Here is a 25,714-nt window from a genome sequence, read left to right on the forward strand (position 1 = left end):
GAACAGTGTATTAGATGTGAAGGTCTGCTCTGTCATGACCAGTGCATTTGTGATTGTCAGCTAGTGGAACAATGTAATAGATGTGAAGGTCTGCTCTGTCATGACCATTGCACTGTGATTGTCAGCTAGTGGAACAGTGTAATAGATGTGAAGGTCTGCTCTGTCATGACGTGTGCATTTGTGATTGTCGGCTAGTGGAACAGTGTATTAGATGTGAAGGTCTGCTCTGTCATGACCAGTGCATTTGTGATTGTCAGCTAGTGGAACAATGTAATAGATGTGAAGGTCTGCTCTGTCATGACCATTGCACTGTGATTGTCAGCTAGTGGAACAGTGTATTAGATGTGAAGGTCTGCTCTGCCATGACCATTGCACTGTGATTGTCAGCTAGTGGAACAGTGTATTAGATGTGGAGGTCTGCTCTGCCATGACCAGTGCATTTGTGATTGTCAGCTAGGGGAACAATGTATTAGATGCGAAGGTCTATTCTGTCATGTCCAGTGCATTTGTGATTGTCATCTAGTGGAACAGTGTAATAGATGTGAAGGTCTACTCTGTCATGACCAGTGCATTTGTGATTGTTAGCTAGTGGAACAGTGTAATAGATGTGAAGGTCTGCTCTGTCATGACCAGTGTATTTGTGATTGTCAGCTAGTGGAACAGTGTAATAGATGCGAAGGTCTGCTCTGTCATGACCAGTGCATTTGTGATTGTCAGCTAGTGGAACAGTGTATTAGATGTGAAGGTCTGCTCTGTCATGACCAGTGCACTTGTGATTGTCAGCTAGTGGAACAGTGTAATAGATGTGAAGGTCTGCTCTGTCATGACCAGTGCATTTGTGATTGTCAGCTAGTGGAACAGTGTATTAGATGTGAAGGTCTGCTCTGTCATGACCAGTGCATTTGTGATTGTCAGCTAGTGGAACAGTGTAATAGATGTGAAGGTCTGCTCTGTCATGACCAGTGCATTTGTGATTGTCAGCTAGTGGAACAGTGTAATAGATGTGAAGGTCTGCTCTGTCATGACCAGTGCATTCGTGATTGTCAGCTAGTGGAACAGTGTAATAGATGTGAAGGTCTGCTCTGTCATGACCATTGCACTGTGATTGTCAGCTAGTGGAACAGTGTATTAGATGTGAAGGTCTGCTCTGTCATGACCATTGCATTTGTGATTGTCTGATCGTAGAACAGTGTAATAGATGTGAAGGTCTGCTCTGTCATGACCATTGCACTGTGATTGTCAGCTAGTGGAACAGTGTATTAGATATGAAGGTCTGCTCTGTCATGACCAGTGCATTTGTGATTGTCAGCTAGTGGAACAGTGTATTAGATGTGAAGGTCTGCTCTGTCATGACCAGTGCATTTGTGATTGTCAGCTAGTGGAACAGTGTATTAGATGTGAAGGTCTGCTCTGTAATGACCAGTGCATTTGTGATTGTCAGCTAGTGGAACAGTGTAATAGATGTGAAGGTCTGCTCTGTCATGACCAGTGCATTTGTGATTGTCAGCTAGTGGAACAGTGTAATAGATGTGAAGGTCTGCTCTGTCATGACCAGTGCATTTGTGATTGTCAGCTAGTGGAACAGTGTAATAGATGTGAAGGTCTGCTCTGTCATGACCAGTGCATTTGTGATTGTCAGCTAGTGGAACAGTGTATTAGATGTGAAGGTCTGCTCTGTCATGACCAGTGCATTTGTGATTGTCTGATCGTAGAACAGTGTAATAGATGTGAAGGTCTGCTCTGTCATGACCATTGCACTGTGATTGTCAGCTAGTGGAACAGTGTATTAGATGTGAAGGTCTGCTCTGTCATGACGTGTGCATTTGTGATTGTCAGCTAGTGGAACAGTGTATTAGATGTGAAGGTCTGCTCTGTCATGACCAGTGCATTTGTGATTGTCAGCTAGTGGAACAATGTAATAGATGTGCAGGTCTGCTCTGTCATGACCATTGCACTGTGATTGTCAGCTAGTGGAACAGTGTAATAGATGTGAAGGTCTGCTCTGTCATGACGTGTGCATTTGTGATTGTCAGCTAGTGGAACAGTGTATTAGATGTGAAGGTCTGCTCTGTCATGACTAGTGCACTTGTGATTGTCAGCTAGTGGAACAGTGTAATAGATGTGAAGGTCTGCTCTGTCATGACCAGTGCATTTGTGATTGTCAGCTAGTGGAACAGTGTAATAGATGTGAAGGTCTGCTCTGTCATGACCAGTGCATTTGTTATTGTCAACTAGTGGAACAGTGTAATAGATGTGAAGGTCTGCTCTGTCATGACCAGTGCATTTGTGATTGTCAGCTAGTGGAACAGTGTAATAGATGTGAAGGTCTGCTCTGTCATGACCAGTGCATTTGTTATTGTCAACTAGTGGAACAGTGTAATAGATGTGAAGGTCTGCTCTGTCATGACCAGTGCATTTGTGATTGTCAGCTAGTGGAACAGTGTAATAGATGTGAAGGTCTGCTCTGTCATGACCAGTGCATTTGTGATTGTCAGCTAGTGGAACAGTGTATTAGATGTGAAGGTCTGCTCTGTCATGACCAGTGCATTTGTGATTGTCAGCTAGTGGAACAGTGTAATAGATGTGAAGGTCTGCTCTGTCATGACCAGTGCATTTGTGATTGTCAGCTAGTGGAACAGTGTAATAGATGTGAAGGTCTGCTCTGTCATGACCAGTGCATTTGTGATTGTCAACTAGTGGAACAGTGTATTAGATATGAAGGTCTGCTCTGTCATGACCAGTGCATTTGTGATTGTCAGCTAGTGGAACAGTGTAATAGATGTGAAGGTCTGCTCTGTCATGACCAGTGCATTTGTGATTGTCAACTAGTGGAACAGTGTATTAGATGTGAAGGTCTGCTCTGTCATGACCAGTGCATTTGTGATTGTCAACTTGTGGAACAATGTATTAGATGTGAAGGTCTGCTCTGTCATGACCAGTGCATTTGTGATTGTCAGCTAGTGGAACAGTGTATTAGATGTGAAGGTCTGCTCTGTCATGACCATTGCACTGTGATTGTCAGCTAGTGGAACAGTGTATTAGATGTGAAGGTCTGCTCTGCCATGACCAGTGCATTTGTGATTGTCAGCTAGTGGAACAGTGTATTAGATGTGAAGGTCTGCTCTGTCATGACCAGTGCATTTGTGATTGTCAACTAGTGGAACAATGTATTAGATGTGAAGGTCTGCTCTGTCATGACCATTGCACTGTGATTGTCAGCTAGTGGAACAGTGTATTAGATGTGAAGGTCTGCTCTGTCATGACCATTGCACTGTGATTGTCAGCTAGTGGAACAGTGTAATAGATGTGAAGGTCTACTCTGTCATGACCAGTGCATTTGTGATTTTCAGCTAGTGGAACAGTATTAGATGTGAAGGTCTGCTCTGCCATGACCAGTGCATTTGTGATTGTCAGCTAGTGGAACAGTGTAATAGATGTGAAGGTCTACTCTGTCATGACCAGTGCATTTGTGATTTTCAGCTAGTGGAACAGTATTAGATGTGAAGGTCTGCTCTGTCATGACCAGTGCATTTGTGATTGTCAGCTAGTGGAACAGTGTATTAGATGTGAAGGTCTGCTCTGTCATGACCAGTGCATTTGTGATTGTCAACTAGTGAAACAGTGTAATAGATGTGAAGGTCTGCTCTGTCATGACCAGTGCATTTGTGATTGTCAGCTAGTGGAACAGTGTAATAGATGTGAAGGTCTACTCTGTCATGACCAGTGCACTTGTGATTGTCAGCTAGTGGAACTGTGTATTAGATGTGAAGGTCTGCTCTGTCATGACCAGTGCATTTGTGATTGTCAGCTAGTGGAACAGTGTAATAGATGTGAAGGTCTACTCTGTCATGACCAGTGCATTTGTGATTGTCAGCTAGTGGAACAGTGTATTAGATATGAAGGTCTGCTCTGTCATGACCAGTGCATTTGTGATTGTCAGCTAGTGGAACAGTGTAATAGATGTGAAGGTCTGCTCTGTCATGACCAGTGCACTTGTGATTGTTAGCTAGTGGAACAGTGTATTAGATTTGAAAGTCTGCTCTGTCATGACCAGTGCATTTGTGATTGTCAGCTAGTGGAACAGTGTATTAGATTTGAAAGTCTGCTCTGTCATGACGTGTGCATTTGTGATTGTTAGCTAGTGGAACAGTGTATTAGATGTGAAGGTCTGCTCTGTCATGACCAGTGCATTTGTGATTGTCAGCTAGTGGAACAATGTAATAGATGTGAAGGTCTGCTCTGTCATGACCATTGCACTGTGATTGTCAGCTAGTGGAACAGTGTAATAGATGTGAAGGTCTGCTCTGTCATGACGTGTGCATTTGTGATTGTCGGCTAGTGGAACAGTGTATTAGATGTGAAGGTCTGCTCTGTCATGACCAGTGCATTTGTGATTGTCAGCTAGTGGAACAATGTAATAGATGTGAAGGTCTGCTCTGTCATGACCATTGCACTGTGATTGTCAGCTAGTGGAACAGTGTATTAGATGTGAAGGTCTGCTCTGCCATGACCATTGCACTGTGATTGTCAGCTAGTGGAACAGTGTATTAGATGTGGAGGTCTGCTCTGCCATGACCAGTGCATTTGTGATTGTCAGCTAGGGGAACAATGTATTAGATGCGAAGGTCTATTCTGTCATGTCCAGTGCATTTGTGATTGTCATCTAGTGGAACAGTGTAATAGATGTGAAGGTCTACTCTGTCATGACCAGTGCATTTGTGATTGTTAGCTAGTGGAACAGTGTAATAGATGTGAAGGTCTGCTCTGTCATGACCAGTGTATTTGTGATTGTCAGCTAGTGGAACAGTGTAATAGATGCGAAGGTCTGCTCTGTCATGACCAGTGCATTTGTGATTGTCAGCTAGTGGAACAGTGTATTAGATGTGAAGGTCTGCTCTGTCATGACCAGTGCACTTGTGATTGTCAGCTAGTGGAACAGTGTAATAGATGTGAAGGTCTGCTCTGTCATGACCAGTGCATTTGTGATTGTCAGCTAGTGGAACAGTGTATTAGATGTGAAGGTCTGCTCTGTCATGACCAGTGCATTTGTGATTGTCAGCTAGTGGAACAGTGTAATAGATGTGAAGGTCTGCTCTGTCATGACCAGTGCATTTGTGATTGTCAGCTAGTGGAACAGTGTAATAGATGTGAAGGTCTGCTCTGTCATGACCAGTGCATTCGTGATTGTCAGCTAGTGGAACAGTGTAATAGATGTGAAGGTCTGCTCTGTCATGACCATTGCACTGTGATTGTCAGCTAGTGGAACAGTGTATTAGATGTGAAGGTCTGCTCTGTCATGACCATTGCATTTGTGATTGTCTGATCGTAGAACAGTGTAATAGATGTGAAGGTCTGCTCTGTCATGACCATTGCACTGTGATTGTCAGCTAGTGGAACAGTGTATTAGATATGAAGGTCTGCTCTGTCATGACCAGTGCATTTGTGATTGTCAGCTAGTGGAACAGTGTATTAGATGTGAAGGTCTGCTCTGTCATGACCAGTGCATTTGTGATTGTCAGCTAGTGGAACAGTGTATTAGATGTGAAGGTCTGCTCTGTAATGACCAGTGCATTTGTGATTGTCAGCTAGTGGAACAGTGTAATAGATGTGAAGGTCTGCTCTGTCATGACCAGTGCATTTGTGATTGTCAGCTAGTGGAACAGTGTAATAGATGTGAAGGTCTGCTCTGTCATGACCAGTGCATTTGTGATTGTCAGCTAGTGGAACAGTGTAATAGATGTGAAGGTCTGCTCTGTCATGACCAGTGCATTTGTGATTGTCAACTTGTGGAACAATGTATTAGATGTGAAGGTCTGCTCTGTCATGACCAGTGCATTTGTGATTGTCAGCTAGTGGAACAGTGTATTAGATGTGAAGGTCTGCTCTGTCATGACCATTGCACTGTGATTGTCAGCTAGTGGAACAGTGTATTAGATGTGAAGGTCTGCTCTGCCATGACCAGTGCATTTGTGATTGTCAGCTAGTGGAACAGTGTATTAGATGTGAAGGTCTGCTCTGTCATGACCAGTGCATTTGTGATTGTCAACTAGTGGAACAATGTATTAGATGTGAAGGTCTGCTCTGTCATGACCATTGCACTGTGATTGTCAGCTAGTGGAACAGTGTATTAGATGTGAAGGTCTGCTCTGTCATGACCATTGCACTGTGATTGTCAGCTAGTGGAACAGTGTAATAGATGTGAAGGTCTACTCTGTCATGACCAGTGCATTTGTGATTTTCAGCTAGTGGAACAGTATTAGATGTGAAGGTCTGCTCTGCCATGACCAGTGCATTTGTGATTGTCAGCTAGTGGAACAGTGTAATAGATGTGAAGGTCTACTCTGTCATGACCAGTGCATTTGTGATTTTCAGCTAGTGGAACAGTATTAGATGTGAAGGTCTGCTCTGTCATGACCAGTGCATTTGTGATTGTCAGCTAGTGGAACAGTGTATTAGATGTGAAGGTCTGCTCTGTCATGACCAGTGCATTTGTGATTGTCAACTAGTGAAACAGTGTAATAGATGTGAAGGTCTGCTCTGTCATGACCAGTGCATTTGTGATTGTCAGCTAGTGGAACAGTGTAATAGATGTGAAGGTCTACTCTGTCATGACCAGTGCACTTGTGATTGTCAGCTAGTGGAACTGTGTATTAGATGTGAAGGTCTGCTCTGTCATGACCAGTGCATTTGTGATTGTCAGCTAGTGGAACAGTGTAATAGATGTGAAGGTCTACTCTGTCATGACCAGTGCATTTGTGATTGTCAGCTAGTGGAACAGTGTATTAGATATGAAGGTCTGCTCTGTCATGACCAGTGCATTTGTGATTGTCAGCTAGTGGAACAGTGTAATAGATGTGAAGGTCTGCTCTGTCATGACCAGTGCACTTGTGATTGTTAGCTAGTGGAACAGTGTATTAGATTTGAAAGTCTGCTCTGTCATGACCAGTGCATTTGTGATTGTCAGCTAGTGGAACAGTGTATTAGATTTGAAAGTCTGCTCTGTCATGACGTGTGCATTTGTGATTGTTAGCTAGTGGAACAGTGTATTAGATGTGAAGGTCTGCTCTGTCATGACCAGTGCATTTGTGATTGTCAGCTAGTGGAACAATGTAATAGATGTGAAGGTCTGCTCTGTCATGACCATTGCACTGTGATTGTCAGCTAGTGGAACAGTGTAATAGATGTGAAGGTCTGCTCTGTCATGACGTGTGCATTTGTGATTGTCGGCTAGTGGAACAGTGTATTAGATGTGAAGGTCTGCTCTGTCATGACCAGTGCATTTGTGATTGTCAGCTAGTGGAACAATGTAATAGATGTGAAGGTCTGCTCTGTCATGACCATTGCACTGTGATTGTCAGCTAGTGGAACAGTGTATTAGATGTGAAGGTCTGCTCTGCCATGACCATTGCACTGTGATTGTCAGCTAGTGGAACAGTGTATTAGATGTGGAGGTCTGCTCTGCCATGACCAGTGCATTTGTGATTGTCAGCTAGGGGAACAATGTATTAGATGCGAAGGTCTATTCTGTCATGTCCAGTGCATTTGTGATTGTCATCTAGTGGAACAGTGTAATAGATGTGAAGGTCTACTCTGTCATGACCAGTGCATTTGTGATTGTTAGCTAGTGGAACAGTGTAATAGATGTGAAGGTCTGCTCTGTCATGACCAGTGTATTTGTGATTGTCAGCTAGTGGAACAGTGTAATAGATGCGAAGGTCTGCTCTGTCATGACCAGTGCATTTGTGATTGTCAGCTAGTGGAACAGTGTATTAGATGTGAAGGTCTGCTCTGTCATGACCAGTGCACTTGTGATTGTCAGCTAGTGGAACAGTGTAATAGATGTGAAGGTCTGCTCTGTCATGACCAGTGCATTTGTGATTGTCAGCTAGTGGAACAGTGTATTAGATGTGAAGGTCTGCTCTGTCATGACCAGTGCATTTGTGATTGTCAGCTAGTGGAACAGTGTAATAGATGTGAAGGTCTGCTCTGTCATGACCAGTGCATTTGTGATTGTCAGCTAGTGGAACAGTGTAATAGATGTGAAGGTCTGCTCTGTCATGACCAGTGCATTCGTGATTGTCAGCTAGTGGAACAGTGTAATAGATGTGAAGGTCTGCTCTGTCATGACCATTGCACTGTGATTGTCAGCTAGTGGAACAGTGTATTAGATGTGAAGGTCTGCTCTGTCATGACCATTGCATTTGTGATTGTCTGATCGTAGAACAGTGTAATAGATGTGAAGGTCTGCTCTGTCATGACCATTGCACTGTGATTGTCAGCTAGTGGAACAGTGTATTAGATATGAAGGTCTGCTCTGTCATGACCAGTGCATTTGTGATTGTCAGCTAGTGGAACAGTGTATTAGATGTGAAGGTCTGCTCTGTCATGACCAGTGCATTTGTGATTGTCAGCTAGTGGAACAGTGTATTAGATGTGAAGGTCTGCTCTGTAATGACCAGTGCATTTGTGATTGTCAGCTAGTGGAACAGTGTAATAGATGTGAAGGTCTGCTCTGTCATGACCAGTGCATTTGTGATTGTCAGCTAGTGGAACAGTGTAATAGATGTGAAGGTCTGCTCTGTCATGACCAGTGCATTTGTGATTGTCAGCTAGTGGAACAGTGTAATAGATGTGAAGGTCTGCTCTGTCATGACCAGTGCATTTGTGATTGTCAGCTAGTGGAACAGTGTATTAGATGTGAAGGTCTGCTCTGTCATGACCAGTGCATTTGTGATTGTCTGATCGTAGAACAGTGTAATAGATGTGAAGGTCTGCTCTGTCATGACCATTGCACTGTGATTGTCAGCTAGTGGAACAGTGTATTAGATGTGAAGGTCTGCTCTGTCATGACGTGTGCATTTGTGATTGTCAGCTAGTGGAACAGTGTATTAGATGTGAAGGTCTGCTCTGTCATGACCAGTGCATTTGTGATTGTCAGCTAGTGGAACAATGTAATAGATGTGCAGGTCTGCTCTGTCATGACCATTGCACTGTGATTGTCAGCTAGTGGAACAGTGTAATAGATGTGAAGGTCTGCTCTGTCATGACGTGTGCATTTGTGATTGTCAGCTAGTGGAACAGTGTATTAGATGTGAAGGTCTGCTCTGTCATGACTAGTGCACTTGTGATTGTCAGCTAGTGGAACAGTGTATTAGATGTGAAGGTCTGCTCTGTCATGACCAGTGCATTTGTGATTGTCAGCTAGTGGAACAGTGTATTAGATGTGAAGGTCTGCTCTGTCATGACCAGTGCATTTGTGATTGTCAGCTAGTGGAACAGTGTAATAGATGTGAAGGTCTGCTCTGTCATGACCAGTGCATTTGTGATTGTCAGCTAGTGGAACAGTGTAATAGATGTGAAGGTTTGCTCTGTCATGACCAGTGCATTCGTGATTGTCAGCTAGTGGAACAGTGTAATAGATGTGAAGGTCTGCTCTGTCATGACCATTGCACTGTGATTGTCTGCTCGTAGAACAGTGTAATAGATGTGAAGGTCTGCTCTGTCATGACCATTGCACTGTGATTGTCTGCTCGTAGAACAGTGTAATAGATGTGAAGGTCTGCTCTGTCATGACCAGTGCATTTGTGATTGTCAGCTCATGGAACAGTGTACTAGATGTGAAGGTCTGCTCTGTCATGACCAGTGCATTTGTGATTGTCAGCTAGTGGAACAGTGTATTAGATGTGAAGGTCTGCTCTGTCATGACCAGTGCATTTGTGATTGTCAGCTAGTGGAACAGTGTATTAGATGTGAAGGTCTGCTCTGTCATGACCAGCGCATTTGTGATTGTCAGCTAGTGGAACAGTGTAATAGATGTGAAGGTCTGCTCTGTCATGACCAGTGCATTTGTGATTGTCAGCTAGTGGAACAGTGTAATAGATGTGAAGGTCTGCTCTGTCATGACCAGTGCATTTGTGATTGTCAGCTAGTGGAACAGTGTAATAGATGTGAAGGTCTGCTCTGTCATGACCAGTGCATTTGTGATTGTCAGCTAGTGGAACAGTGTAATAGATGTGAAGGTCTGCTCTGTCATGACCAGTGCATTTGTTATTGTCAACTAGTGGAACAGTGTAATAGATGTGAAGGTCTGCTCTGTCATGACCAGTGCATTTGTGATTGTCAGCTAGTGGAACAGTGTAATAGATGTGAATGTCTGCTCTGTCATGACCAGTGCATTTGTTATTGTCAACTAGTGGAACAGTGTAATAGATGTGAAGGTCTGCTCTGTCATGACCAGTGCATTTGTGATTGTCAGCTAGTGGAACAGTGTAATAGATGTGAAGGTCTGCTCTGTCATGACCAGTGCATTTGTGATTGTCAGCTAGTGGAACAGTGTATTAGATGTGAAGGTCTGCTCTGTCATGACCAGTGCATTTGTGATTGTCAGCTAGTGGAACAGTGTAATAGATGTGAAGGTCTGCTCTGTCATGACCAGTGCATTTGTGATTGTCAGCTAGTGGAACAGTGTAATAGATGTGAAGGTCTGCTCTGTCATGACCAGTGCATTTGTGATTGTCAACTAGTGGAACAGTGTATTAGATATGAAGGTCTGCTCTGTCATGACCAGTGCATTTGTGATTGTCAGCTAGTGGAACAGTGTAATAGATGTGAAGGTCTGCTCTGTCATGACCAGTGCATTTGTGATTGTCAACTAGTGGAACAGTGTATTAGATGTGAAGGTCTGCTCTGTCATGACCAGTGCATTTGTGATTGTCAACTTGTGGAACAATGTATTAGATGTGAAGGTCTGCTCTGTCATGACCAGTGCATTTGTGATTGTCAGCTAGTGGAACAGTGTATTAGATGTGAAGGTCTGCTCTGTCATGACCATTGCACTGTGATTGTCAGCTAGTGGAACAGTGTATTAGATGTGAAGGTCTGCTCTGCCATGACCAGTGCATTTGTGATTGTCAGCTAGTGGAACAGTGTATTAGATGTGAAGGTCTGCTCTGTCATGACCAGTGCATTTGTGATTGTCAACTAGTGGAACAATGTATTAGATGTGAAGGTCTGCTCTGTCATGACCATTGCACTGTGATTGTCAGCTAGTGGAACAGTGTATTAGATGTGAAGGTCTGCTCTGTCATGACCATTGCACTGTGATTGTCAGCTAGTGGAACAGTGTAATAGATGTGAAGGTCTACTCTGTCATGACCAGTGCATTTGTGATTTTCAGCTAGTGGAACAGTATTAGATGTGAAGGTCTGCTCTGCCATGACCAGTGCATTTGTGATTGTCAGCTAGTGGAACAGTGTAATAGATGTGAAGGTCTACTCTGTCATGACCAGTGCATTTGTGATTTTCAGCTAGTGGAACAGTATTAGATGTGAAGGTCTGCTCTGTCATGACCAGTGCATTTGTGATTGTCAGCTAGTGGAACAGTGTATTAGATGTGAAGGTCTGCTCTGTCATGACCAGTGCATTTGTGATTGTCAACTAGTGAAACAGTGTAATAGATGTGAAGGTCTGCTCTGTCATGACCAGTGCATTTGTGATTGTCAGCTAGTGGAACAGTGTAATAGATGTGAAGGTCTACTCTGTCATGACCAGTGCACTTGTGATTGTCAGCTAGTGGAACTGTGTATTAGATGTGAAGGTCTGCTCTGTCATGACCAGTGCATTTGTGATTGTCAGCTAGTGGAACAGTGTAATAGATGTGAAGGTCTACTCTGTCATGACCAGTGCATTTGTGATTGTCAGCTAGTGGAACAGTGTATTAGATGTGAAGGTCTGCTCTGTCATGACCAGTGCATTTGTGATTGTCAGCTAGTGGAACAATGTAATAGATGTGAAGGTCTGCTCTGTCATGACCATTGCACTGTGATTGTCAGCTAGTGGAACAGTGTAATAGATGTGAAGGTCTGCTCTGTCATGACGTGTGCATTTGTGATTGTCGGCTAGTGGAACAGTGTATTAGATGTGAAGGTCTGCTCTGTCATGACCAGTGCATTTGTGATTGTCAGCTAGTGGAACAATGTAATAGATGTGAAGGTCTGCTCTGTCATGACCATTGCACTGTGATTGTCAGCTAGTGGAACAGTGTATTAGATGTGAAGGTCTGCTCTGCCATGACCATTGCACTGTGATTGTCAGCTAGTGGAACAGTGTATTAGATGTGGAGGTCTGCTCTGCCATGACCAGTGCATTTGTGATTGTCAGCTAGGGGAACAATGTATTAGATGCGAAGGTCTATTCTGTCATGTCCAGTGCATTTGTGATTGTCATCTAGTGGAACAGTGTAATAGATGTGAAGGTCTACTCTGTCATGACCAGTGCATTTGTGATTGTTAGCTAGTGGAACAGTGTAATAGATGTGAAGGTCTGCTCTGTCATGACCAGTGTATTTGTGATTGTCAGCTAGTGGAACAGTGTAATAGATGCGAAGGTCTGCTCTGTCATGACCAGTGCATTTGTGATTGTCAGCTAGTGGAACAGTGTATTAGATGTGAAGGTCTGCTCTGTCATGACCAGTGCACTTGTGATTGTCAGCTAGTGGAACAGTGTAATAGATGTGAAGGTCTGCTCTGTCATGACCAGTGCATTTGTGATTGTCAGCTAGTGGAACAGTGTATTAGATGTGAAGGTCTGCTCTGTCATGACCAGTGCATTTGTGATTGTCAGCTAGTGGAACAGTGTAATAGATGTGAAGGTCTGCTCTGTCATGACCAGTGCATTTGTGATTGTCAGCTAGTGGAACAGTGTAATAGATGTGAAGGTCTGCTCTGTCATGACCAGTGCATTCGTGATTGTCAGCTAGTGGAACAGTGTAATAGATGTGAAGGTCTGCTCTGTCATGACCATTGCACTGTGATTGTCTGCTCGTAGAACAGTGTAATAGATGTGAAGGTCTGCTCTGTCATGACCATTGCACTGTGATTGTCTGCTCGTAGAACAGTGTAATAGATGTGAAGGTCTGCTCTGTCATGACCAGTGCATTTGTGATTGTCAGCTCATGGAACAGTGTACTAGATGTGAAGGTCTGCTCTGTCATGACCAGTGCATTTGTGATTGTCAGCTAGTGGAACAGTGTATTAGATGTGAAGGTCTGCTCTGTCATGACCAGTGCATTTGTGATTGTCAGCTAGTGGAACAGTGTATTAGATGTGAAGGTCTGCTCTGTCATGACCAGCGCATTTGTGATTGTCAGCTAGTGGAACAGTGTAATAGATGTGAAGGTCTGCTCTGTCATGACCAGTGCATTTGTGATTGTCAGCTAGTGGAACAGTGTAATAGATGTGAAGGTCTGCTCTGTCATGACCAGTGCATTTGTGATTGTCAGCTAGTGGAACAGTGTAATAGATGTGAAGGTCTGCTCTGTCATGACCAGTGCATTTGTGATTGTCAGCTAGTGGAACAGTGTAATAGATGTGAAGGTCTGCTCTGTCATGACCAGTGCATTTGTTATTGTCAACTAGTGGAACAGTGTAATAGATGTGAAGGTCTGCTCTGTCATGACCAGTGCATTTGTGATTGTCAGCTAGTGGAACAGTGTAATAGATGTGAAGGTCTGCTCTGTCATGACCAGTGCATTTGTTATTGTCAACTAGTGGAACAGTGTAATAGATGTGAAGGTCTGCTCTGTCATGACCAGTGCATTTGTGATTGTCAGCTAGTGGAACAGTGTAATAGATGTGAAGGTCTGCTCTGTCATGACCAGTGCATTTGTGATTGTCAGCTAGTGGAACAGTGTATTAGATGTGAAGGTCTGCTCTGTCATGACCAGTGCATTTGTGATTGTCAGCTAGTGGAACAGTGTAATAGATGTGAAGGTCTGCTCTGTCATGACCAGTGCATTTGTGATTGTCAGCTAGTGGAACAGTGTAATAGATGTGAAGGTCTGCTCTGTCATGACCAGTGCATTTGTGATTGTCAACTAGTGGAACAGTGTATTAGATATGAAGGTCTGCTCTGTCATGACCAGTGCATTTGTGATTGTCAGCTAGTGGAACAGTGTAATAGATGTGAAGGTCTGCTCTGTCATGACCAGTGCATTTGTGATTGTCAACTAGTGGAACAGTGTATTAGATGTGAAGGTCTGCTCTGTCATGACCAGTGCATTTGTGATTGTCAACTTGTGGAACAATGTATTAGATGTGAAGGTCTGCTCTGTCATGACCAGTGCATTTGTGATTGTCAGCTAGTGGAACAGTGTATTAGATGTGAAGGTCTGCTCTGTCATGACCATTGCACTGTGATTGTCAGCTAGTGGAACAGTGTATTAGATGTGAAGGTCTGCTCTGCCATGACCAGTGCATTTGTGATTGTCAGCTAGTGGAACAGTGTATTAGATGTGAAGGTCTGCTCTGTCATGACCAGTGCATTTGTGATTGTCAACTAGTGGAACAATGTATTAGATGTGAAGGTCTGCTCTGTCATGACCATTGCACTGTGATTGTCAGCTAGTGGAACAGTGTATTAGATGTGAAGGTCTGCTCTGTCATGACCATTGCACTGTGATTGTCAGCTAGTGGAACAGTGTAATAGATGTGAAGGTCTACTCTGTCATGACCAGTGCATTTGTGATTTTCAGCTAGTGGAACAGTATTAGATGTGAAGGTCTGCTCTGCCATGACCAGTGCATTTGTGATTGTCAGCTAGTGGAACAGTGTAATAGATGTGAAGGTCTACTCTGTCATGACCAGTGCATTTGTGATTTTCAGCTAGTGGAACAGTATTAGATGTGAAGGTCTGCTCTGTCATGACCAGTGCATTTGTGATTGTCAGCTAGTGGAACAGTGTATTAGATGTGAAGGTCTGCTCTGTCATGACCAGTGCATTTGTGATTGTCAACTAGTGAAACAGTGTAATAGATGTGAAGGTCTGCTCTGTCATGACCAGTGCATTTGTGATTGTCAGCTAGTGGAACAGTGTAATAGATGTGAAGGTCTACTCTGTCATGACCAGTGCACTTGTGATTGTCAGCTAGTGGAACTGTGTATTAGATGTGAAGGTCTGCTCTGTCATGACCAGTGCATTTGTGATTGTCAGCTAGTGGAACAGTGTAATAGATGTGAAGGTCTACTCTGTCATGACCAGTGCATTTGTGATTGTCAGCTAGTGGAACAGTGTATTAGATATGAAGGTCTGCTCTGTCATGACCAGTGCATTTGTGATTGTCAGCTAGTGGAACAGTGTAATAGATGTGAAGGTCTGCTCTGTCATGACCAGTGCACTTGTGATTGTCAGCTAGTGGAACAGTGTATTAGATTTGAAAGTCTGCTCTGTCATGACCAGTGCATTTGTGATTGTCAGCTAGTGGAACAGTGTATTAGATTTGAAAGTCTGCTCTGTCATGACGTGTGCATTTGTGATTGTTAGCTAGTGGAACAGTGTATTAGATGTGAAGGTCTGCTCTGTCATGACCAGTGCATTTGTGATTGTCAGCTAGTGGAACAATGTAATAGATGTGAAGGTCTGCTCTGTCATGACCATTGCACTGTGATTGTCAGCTAGTGGAACAGTGTAATAGATGTGAAGGTCTGCTCTGTCATGACGTGTGCATTTGTGATTGTCGGCTAGTGGAACAGTGTATTAGATGTGAAGGTCTGCTCTGTCATGACCAGTGCATTTGTGATTGTCAGCTAGTGGAACAATGTAATAGATGTGAAGGTCTGCTCTGTCATGACCATTGCACTGTGATTGTCAGCTAGTGGAACAGTGTATTAGATGTGAAGGTCTGCTCTGCCATGACCATTGCACTGTGATTGTCAGCTAGTGGAACAGTGTATTAGATGTGGAGGTCTGCTCTGCCATGACCAGTGCATTTGTGATTGTCAGCTAGGGGAACAATGTATTAGATGCGAAGGTCTATTCTGTCATGTCCAGTGCATTTGTGATTGTCATCTAGTGGAACAGTGTAATAGATGTGAAGGTCTACTCTGTCATGACCAGTGCATTTGTGATTGTTAGCTAGTGGAACAGTGTAATAGATGTGAAGGTCTGCTCTGTCATGACCAGTGTATTTGTGATTGTCAGCTAGTGGAACAGTGTAATAGATGCGAAGGTCTGCTCTGTCATGACCAGTGCATTTGTGATTGTCAGCTAGTGGAACAGTGTATTAGATGTGAAGGTCTGCTCTGTCATGACCAGTGCACTTGTGATTGTCAGCTAGTGGAACAGTGTAATAGATGTGAAGGTCTGCTCTGTCATGACCAGTGCATTTGTGATTGTCAGCTAGTGGAACAGTGTATTAGATGTGAAGGTCTGCTCTGTCATGACCAGTGCATTTGTGATTGTCAGCTAGTGGAACAGTGTAATAGATGTGAAGGTCTGCTCTGTCATGACCAGTGCATTTGTGATTGTCAGCTAGTGGAACAGTGTAATAGATGTGAAGGTCTGCTCTGTCATGACCAGTGCATTCGTGATTGTCAGCTAGTGGAACAGTGTAATAGATGTGAAGGTCTGCTCTGTCATGACCATTGCACTGTGATTGTCTGCTCGTAGAACAGTGTAATAGATGTGAAGGTCTGCTCTGTCATGACCATTGCACTGTGATTGTCTGCTCGTAGAACAGTGTAATAGATGTGAAGGTCTGCTCTGTCATGACCAGTGCATTTGTGATTGTCAGCTCATGGAACAGTGTACTAGATGTGAAGGTCTGCTCTGTCATGACCAGTGCATTTATGATTGTCAGCTAGTGGAACAGTGTATTAGATGTGAAGGTCTGCTCTGTCATGACCAGTGCATTTGTGATTGTCAGCTAGTGGAACAGTGTATTAGATGTGAAGGTCTGCTCTGTCATGACCAGCGCATTTGTGATTGTCAGCTAGTGGAACAGTGTAATAGATGTGAAGGTCTGCTCTGTCATGACCAGTGCATTTGTGATTGTCAGCTAGTGGAACAGTGTAATAGATGTGAAGGTCTGCTCTGTCATGACCAGTGCATTTGTGATTGTCAGCTAGTGGAACAGTGTAATAGATGTGAAGGTCTGCTCTGTCATGACCAGTGCATTTGTGATTGTCAGCTAGTGGAACAGTGTAATAGATGTGAAGGTCTGCTCTGTCATGACCAGTGCATTTGTTATTGTCAACTAGTGGAACAGTGTAATAGATGTGAAGGTCTGCTCTGTCATGACCAGTGCATTTGTGATTGTCAGCTAGTGGAACAGTGTAATAGATGTGAAGGTCTGCTCTGTCATGACCAGTGCATTTGTTATTGTCAACTAGTGGAACAGTGTAATAGATGTGAAGGTCTGCTCTGTCATGACCAGTGCATTTGTGATTGTCAGCTAGTGGAACAGTGTAATAGATGTGAAGGTCTGCTCTGTCATGACCAGTGCATTTGTGATTGTCAGCTAGTGGAACAGTGTATTAGATGTGAAGGTCTGCTCTGTCATGACCAGTGCATTTGTGATTGTCAGCTAGTGGAACAGTGTAATAGATGTGAAGGTCTGCTCTGTCATGACCAGTGCATTTGTGATTGTCAGCTAGTGGAACAGTGTAATAGATGTGAAGGTCTGCTCTGTCATGACCAGTGCATTTGTGATTGTCAACTAGTGGAACAGTGTATTAGATATGAAGGTCTGCTCTGTCATGACCAGTGCATTTGTGATTGTCAGCTAGTGGAACAGTGTAATAGATGTGAAGGTCTGCTCTGTCATGACCAGTGCATTTGTGATTGTCAACTAGTGGAACAGTGTATTAGATGTGAAGGTCTGCTCTGTCATGACCAGTGCATTTGTGATTGTCAACTTGTGGAACAATGTATTAGATGTGAAGGTCTGCTCTGTCATGACCAGTGCATTTGTGATTGTCAGCTAGTGGAACAGTGTATTAGATGTGAAGGTCTGCTCTGTCATGACCATTGCACTGTGATTGTCAGCTAGTGGAACAGTGTATTAGATGTGAAGGTCTGCTCTGCCATGACCAGTGCATTTGTGATTGTCAGCTAGTGGAACAGTGTATTAGATGTGAAGGTCTGCTCTGTCATGACCAGTGCATTTGTGATTGTCAACTAGTGGAACAATGTATTAGATGTGAAGGTCTGCTCTGTCATGACCATTGCACTGTGATTGTCAGCTAGTGGAACAGTGTATTAGATGTGAAGGTCTGCTCTGTCATGACCATTGCACTGTGATTGTCAGCTAGTGGAACAGTGTATTAGATGTGAAGGTCTGCTCTGCCATGACCAGTGCATTTGTGATTGTCAGCTAGTGGAACAGTGTAATAGATGTGAAGGTCTACTCTGTCATGACCAGTGCATTTGTGATTTTCAGCTAGTGGAACAGTGTAATAGATGTGAAGGTCTGCTCTGTCATGACCAGTGCATTTGTGATTGTCAGCTAGTGGAACAGTGTAATAGATGTGAAGGTCTGCTCTGTCATGACCAGTGCATTTGTTATTGTCAACTAGTGGAACAGTGTAATAGATGTGAAGGTCTGCTCTGTCATGACCAGTGCATTTGTGATTGTCAGCTAGTGGAACAGTGTAATAGATGTGAAGGTCTGCTCTGTCATGACCAGTGCATTTGTTATTGTCAACTAGTGGAACAGTGTAATAGATGTGAAGGTCTGCTCTGTCATGACCAGTGCATTTGTGATTGTCAGCTAGTGGAACAGTGTAATAGATGTGAAGGTCTGCTCTGTCATGACCAGTGCATTTGTGATTGTCAGCTAGTGGAACAGTGTATTAGATGTGAAGGTCTGCTCTGTCATGACCAGTGCATTTGTGATTGTCAGCTAGTGGAACAGTGTAATAGATGTGAAGGTCTGCTCTGTCATGACCAGTGCATTTGTGATTGTCAGCTAGTGGAACAGTGTAATAGATGTGAAGGTCTGCTCTGTCATGACCAGTGCATTTGTGATTGTCAACTAGTGGAACAGTGTATTAGATATGAAGGTCTGCTCTGTCATGACCAGTGCATTTGTGATTGTCAGCTAGTGGAACAGTGTAATAGATGTGAAGGTCTGCTCTGTCATGACCAGTGCATTTGTGATTGTCAACTAGTGGAACAGTGTATTAGATGTGAAGGTCTGCTCTGTCATGACCAGTGCATTTGTGATTGTCAACTTGTGGAACAATGTATTAGATGTGAAGGTCTGCTCTGTCATGACCAGTGCATTTGTGATTGTCAGCTAGTGGAACAGTGTATTAGATGTGAAGGTCTGCTCTGTCATGACCATTGCACTGTGATTGTCAGCTAGTGGAACAGTGTATTAGATGTGAAGGTCTGCTCTGCCATGACCAGTGCATTTGTGATTGTCAGCTAGTGGAACAGTGTATTAGATGTGAAGGTCTGCTCTGTCATGACCAGTGCATTTGTGATTGTCAACTAGTGGAACAATGTATTAGATGTGAAGGTCTGCTCTGTCATGACCATTGCACTGTGATTGTCAGCTAGTGGAACAGTGTATTAGATGTGAAGGTCTGCTCTGTCATGACCATTGCACTGTGATTGTCAGCTAGTGGAACAGTGTATTAGATGTGAAGGTCTGCTCTGCCATGACCAGTGCATTTGTGATTGTCAGCTAGTGGAACAGTGTAATAGATGTGAAGGTCTACTCTGTCATGACCAGTGCATTTGTGATTTTCAGCTAGTGGAACAGTATTAGATGTGAAGGTCTGCTCTGTCATGACCAGTGCATTTGTGATTGTCAGCTAGTGGAACAGTGTATTAGATGTGAAGGTCTGCTCTGTCATGACCAGTGCATTTGTGATTGTCAACTAGTGAAACAGTGTAATAGATGTGAAGGTCTGCTCTGTCATGACCAGTGCATTTGTGATTGTCAGCTAGTGGAACAGTGTAATAGATGTGAAGGTCTACTCTGTCATGACCAGTGCACTTGTGATTGTCAGCTAGTGGAACAGTGTATTAGATGTGAAGGTCTGCTCTGTCATGTCCAGTGCATTTGTGATTGTCAGCTAGTGGAACAGTGTAATAGATGTGAAGGTCTACTCTGTCATGACCAGTGCATTTGTGATTTTCAGCTAGTGGAACAGTGTAATAGATGTGAAGGTCTGCTCTGTCATGACCAGTGCATTTGTGATTGTCAGCTAGTGGAACAGTGTAATAGATGTGAAGGTCTGCTCTGTCATGACCAGTGCATTTGTTATTGTCAACTAGTGGAACAGTGTAATAGATGTGAAGGTCTGCTCTGTCATGACCAGTGCATTTGTGATTGTCAGCTAGTGGAACAGTGTAATAGATGTGAAGGTCTGCTCTGTCATGACCAGTGCATTTGTTATTGTCAACTAGTGGAACAGTGTAATAGATGTGAAGGTCTGCTCTGTCATGACCAGTGCATTTGTGATTGTCAGCTAGTGGAACAGTGTAATAGATGTGAAGGTCTGCTCTGTCATGACCAGTGCATTTGTGATTGTCAGCTAGTGGAACAGTGTATTAGATGTGAAGGTCTGCTCTGTCATGACCAGTGCATTTGTGATTGTCAGCTAGTGGAACAGTGTAATAGATGTGAAGGTCTGCTCTGTCATGACCAGTGCATTTGTGATTGTCAGCTAGTGGAACAGTGTAATAGATGTGAAGGTCTGCTCTGTCATGACCAGTGCATTTGTGATTGTCAACTAGTGGAACAGTGTATTAGATATGAAGGTCTGCTCTGTCATGACCAGTGCATTTGTGATTGTCAGCTAGTGGAACAGTGTAATAGATGTGAAGGTCTGCTCTGTCATGACCAGTGCATTTGTGATTGTCAACTAGTGGAACAGTGTATTAGATGTGAAGGTCTGCTCTGTCATGACCAGTGCATTTGTGATTGTCAACTTGTGGAACAATGTATTAGATGTGAAGGTCTGCTCTGTCATGACCAGTGCATTTGTGATTGTCAGCTAGTGGAACAGTGTATTAGATGTGAAGGTCTGCTCTGTCATGACCATTGCACTGTGATTGTCAGCTAGTGGAACAGTGTATTAGATGTGAAGGTCTGCTCTGCCATGACCAGTGCATTTGTGATTGTCAGCTAGTGGAACAGTGTATTAGATGTGAAGGTCTGCTCTGTCATGACCAGTGCATTTGTGATTGTCAACTAGTGGAACAATGTATTAGATGTGAAGGTCTGCTCTGTCATGACCATTGCACTGTGATTGTCAGCTAGTGGAACAGTGTATTAGATGTGAAGGTCTGCTCTGTCATGACCATTGCACTGTGATTGTCAGCTAGTGGAACAGTGTATTAGATGTGAAGGTCTGCTCTGCCATGACCAGTGCATTTGTGATTGTCAGCTAGTGGAACAGTGTAATAGATGTGAAGGTCTACTCTGTCATGACCAGTGCATTTGTGATTTTCAGCTAGTGGAACAGTATTAGATGTGAAGGTCTGCTCTGTCATGACCAGTGCATTTGTGATTGTCAGCTAGTGGAACAGTGTATTAGATGTGAAGGTCTGCTCTGTCATGACCAGTGCATTTGTGATTGTCAACTAGTGAAACAGTGTAATAGATGTGAAGGTCTGCTCTGTCATGACCAGTGCATTTGTGATTGTCAGCTAGTGGAACAGTGTAATAGATGTGAAGGTCTACTCTGTCATGACCAGTGCACTTGTGATTGTCAGCTAGTGGAACTGTGTATTAGATGTGAAGGTCTGCTCTGTCATGACCAGTGCATTTGTGATTGTCAGCTAGTGGAACAGTGTAATAGATGTGAAGGTCTACTCTGTCATGACCAGTGCATTTGTGATTGTCAGCTAGTGGAACAGTGTATTAGATATGAAGGTCTGCTCTGTCATGACCAGTGCATTTGTGATTGTCAGCTAGTGGAACAGTGTAATAGATGTGAAGGTCTGCTCTGTCATGACCAGTGCACTTGTGATTGTCAGCTAGTGGAACAGTGTATTAGATTTGAAAGTCTGCTCTGTCATGACCAGTGCATTTGTGATTGTCAGCTAGTGGAACAGTGTATTAGATTTGAAAGTCTGCTCTGTCATGACGTGTGCATTTGTGATTGTTAGCTAGTGGAACAGTGTATTAGATGTGAAGGTCAGCTCTGTCATGACCAGTGCATTTGTGATTGTCAGCTAGTGGAACAATGTAATAGATGTGAAGGTCTGCTCTGTCATGACCATTGCACTGTGATTGTCAGCTAGTGGAACAGTGTAATAGATGTGAAGGTCTGCTCTGTCATGACGTGTGCATTTGTGATTGTCAGCTAGTGGAACAGTGTATTAGATGTGAAGGTCTGCTCTGTCATGACCAGTGCATTTGTGATTGTCAGCTAGTGGAACAATGTAATAGATGTGAAGGTCTGCTCTGTCATGACCATTGCACTGTGATTGTCAGCTAGTGGAACAGTGTATTAGATGTGAAGGTCTGCTCTGCCATGACCATTGCACTGTGATTGTCAGCTAGTGGAACAGTGTATTAGATGTGGAGGTCTGCTCTGCCATGACCAGTGCATTTGTGATTGTCAGCTAGGGGAACAATGTATTAGATGTGAAGGTCTATTCTGTCATGTCCAGTGCATTTGTGATTGTCATCTAGTGGAACAGTGTAATAGATGTGAAGGTCTACTCTGTCATGACCAGTGCATTTGTGATTGTTAGCTAGTGGAACAGTGTAATAGATGTGAAGGTCTGCTCTGTCATGACCAGTGTATTTGTGATTGTCAGCTAGTGGAACAGTGTAATAGATGCGAAGGTCTGCTCTGTCATGACCAGTGCATTTGTGATTGTCAGCTAGTGGAACAGTGTAATAGATGTGAAGGTCTGCTCTGTCATGACCAGTGCATTTGTGATTGTCAGCTCATGGAACAGTGTACTAGATGTGAAGGTCTGCTCTGTCATGACCAGTGCATTTGTGATTGTCAGCTAGTGGAACAGTGTATTAGATGTGAAGGTCTGCTCTGTCATGACCAATGCATTTGTGATTGTCAGCTAGTGGAACAGTGTAATAGATGTAAAGGTCTGCTCTGTCATGACCAGTGCATTTGTGATTGTCAACTAGTGGAACAGTGTAATAGATGTGAAGGTCTGCTCTGTCATGACCAGTGCATTTGTGATTGTCAGCTCATGGAACAGTGTACTAGATGTGAAGGTCTGCTCTGTCATGACCAGTGCATTTGTGATTGTCAGCTAGTGGAACAGTGTATTAGATGTGAAGGTCTGCTCTGTCATGACCAGTGCATTTGTGATTGTCAGCTAGTGGAACAGTGTAATAGATGTGAAGGTCTACTCTGTCATGACCAGTGCATTTGTGATTGTCAGCTAGTGGAACAGTGTATTAGATGTGAAGGTCTACTCTGTCATGACCAGTGCATTTGTGATTGTCAGCTAGTGGAACAGTGTAATAGATGTGAAGGTCTACTCTGTCATGACCAGTGCATTTGTGATTGTCAGCTAGTGGAACAGTGTATTAGATGTGAAGGTCTACTCTGTCATGACCAGTGCATTTGTGATTGTCTGCTAGTGGAACAGTGTAATAGATGTGAAGGTTTGCTATGCTTTGACCAGTGCATTTGTTATTGTCACCTAGTGAAACAATGTATTAGATGTGAAGGTCTGCTCTGTCATGACCAGTGCATTTGTGATTGTCAGCTAGTGGAACAGTGTATTAGATGTGAAGGTCTGCTCTGTCATGACCAGTGCATTTGTGATTGTCAGCTAGTGGAACAGTGTATTAGATGTGAAGGTCTGCTCTGTCATGACCAGTGCATTTGTGATTGTCAGCTAGTGGAACAGTGTACTAGATTTTGTCTAGATTCAATCAATTTACTTGAAATAATATATATTAACATTATTGAATTTTTTACTAAGTTATAATAATATAATAATGTTTCAGGCACCAAATAGTAACATCATTATTGTTGGAACAAGAGTAGATAAGTATCAAATTGGAGAGAAACATGATGTTAAGTGTAAGAATATTCTGAAAGCCATGAAAGATCAGGAAGACAAACACCTCAATAATATAAAATCAGAAATAGAAAAACTATCGTAAGTATTAAGAAAAGTGCTTGATAAAAACGGTATTAGGGAGATTTTATTGGAGCTGTATTCTGTTCATTGCAAGAACTGTACTTATATGCAACAATTACAATCTACATATAATTAGTGATAAGAGCATTTTAAAATTAAATCATCAATAAATGACAAATGTGTTTGTAGTAAACTAACTGGTGCAACCAAGGGAAACATAGTAACCAAACGAATAAGGCAGTTGCAGACGTTGGTGAAAAGAAGACCTAAGCTGCCCGATACTGTCATAGCTGTTAGTTGCTATACAGCACAGGTAGGTTATCTGCATGTGTATATACTGACTGAATGCATTCACATTTTCGAGCACAGTTGCACATGTTCCAGTTTGCCCTGTAATATCCCTTATACCCTGTCTAATGCACATGTCATATCCTGTCACTGTCACATATCTCATACTTGTTAATCAGGCACATGTCCTAGGACCTATCACAGGCACATATCCTAGGACCTATCACAGGCACATGTCCTAGGACCTATCACAGGCACATATCCTAGGACCTATCACAAGCACATATCCTAGGACCTATCACAGGCACATATCCTATGATTTGTCACAGGCATATATCCAATGACCTATCACAAGCACATATCCTAGGACCTGTCACAGGCACATGTCCTAGGACCTATCACAGGCACATATCCTAGGACCTATCACAGGCACATATCCTAGGACCTATCACAGGCACATATCCTATGATTTGTCACAGGCATATATCCAATGACCTATCACAAGCACATATCCTAGGACCTGTCACAGGCACATGTCCTAGGACCTGTCACAGGCACATGTCCTAGGACCTGTCACAGGCCATATCATAAGACCTGTCACAGGCACATATCCTAGGACCTGTCACAGGCACATATCCTAGGACCTATCACAGGCACATATCCTATGATTTGTCACAGGCATATATCCAATGACCTATCACAAGCACATATCCTAGGACCTGTCACAGGCACATGTCCTAGGACCTGTCACAGGCCATATCATAAGACCTATCACAGGCACATATCCTCGGACCTGTCACGGGCACATATCCTAGGACCTATCACAGGCACATATCCTATGATTTGTCACAGGCATATATCCAATGACCTATCACAAGCACATATCCTAGGACCTGTCACAGGCACATGTCCTAGGACCTGTCACAGGCATATATCCTAGGACCTGTCACAGGCACATGTCCTAGGACCTGTCACAGGCCATATCATTAGACCTGTCACAGGCACATATCCTAGGACCTGTCACAGGCCATATCATAAGACATGTCACAGGCACATATCCTAGGACCTGTCACAGTCACATTTCCTAGGATCTGTCACAGCCATATATCCTAGGACCTGTCACAGGCACATGTCCTAGGACCTATCACAGGCACATATCCTAGGACCTGTACAGGCCATATCATAAGCCATGTCACAGGCACATATCATAGGACCTGTCACAGTCACATTTCCTAGGACCTGTCACAGGCATATATCCTATGATTTGTCACAGACATATATCCAATGACCTATCACAGGCATATATCCTAGGACCTGTCACAGGCACATGTCCTAGGACCTATCACAGGCCATATCATAAGACCTGTCACAGGCACATATCCTAGGACCTGTACAGGCACATATCCTATGACCTGCCACAGGCATATATCCTATGCCCTATCACAGGCACATATCCCATGACCTATCACAGGCACATATCCTAGGACCTGTCACAGGCACATATACTATGACCTGTCACAGGCATATATCCTATGACCTGCCACAGGCACATACCCTATGACCT

At 43.3% G+C, this 25,714-nt stretch overlaps 1 protein-coding gene across 1 annotated transcript in view; it reads left to right on the forward strand.

The window, feature by feature from the left end:
- LOC144345063 (uncharacterized) overlaps positions 1-25,714 on the forward strand; it is a 79,837-nt gene that overhangs the window by 18,080 nt on the left and 36,043 nt on the right. Inside the window, exons 4-5 of the mRNA XM_085496976.1 lie at positions 23,726-23,880; positions 24,052-24,175. Of these exons, the coding sequence (XP_085353102.1) occupies positions 23,726-23,880; positions 24,052-24,175 (279 nt within the window). The remainder of the gene's footprint in view (positions 1-23,725; positions 23,881-24,051; positions 24,176-25,714) is intronic.

Source organism: Saccoglossus kowalevskii, chromosome 3, assembly GCF_978046115.1.
Source record: "Saccoglossus kowalevskii chromosome 3, keSacKowa6.1, whole genome shotgun sequence".
In the NCBI taxonomy this organism is placed as follows: Eukaryota; Metazoa; Hemichordata; class Enteropneusta; family Harrimaniidae; genus Saccoglossus; species Saccoglossus kowalevskii.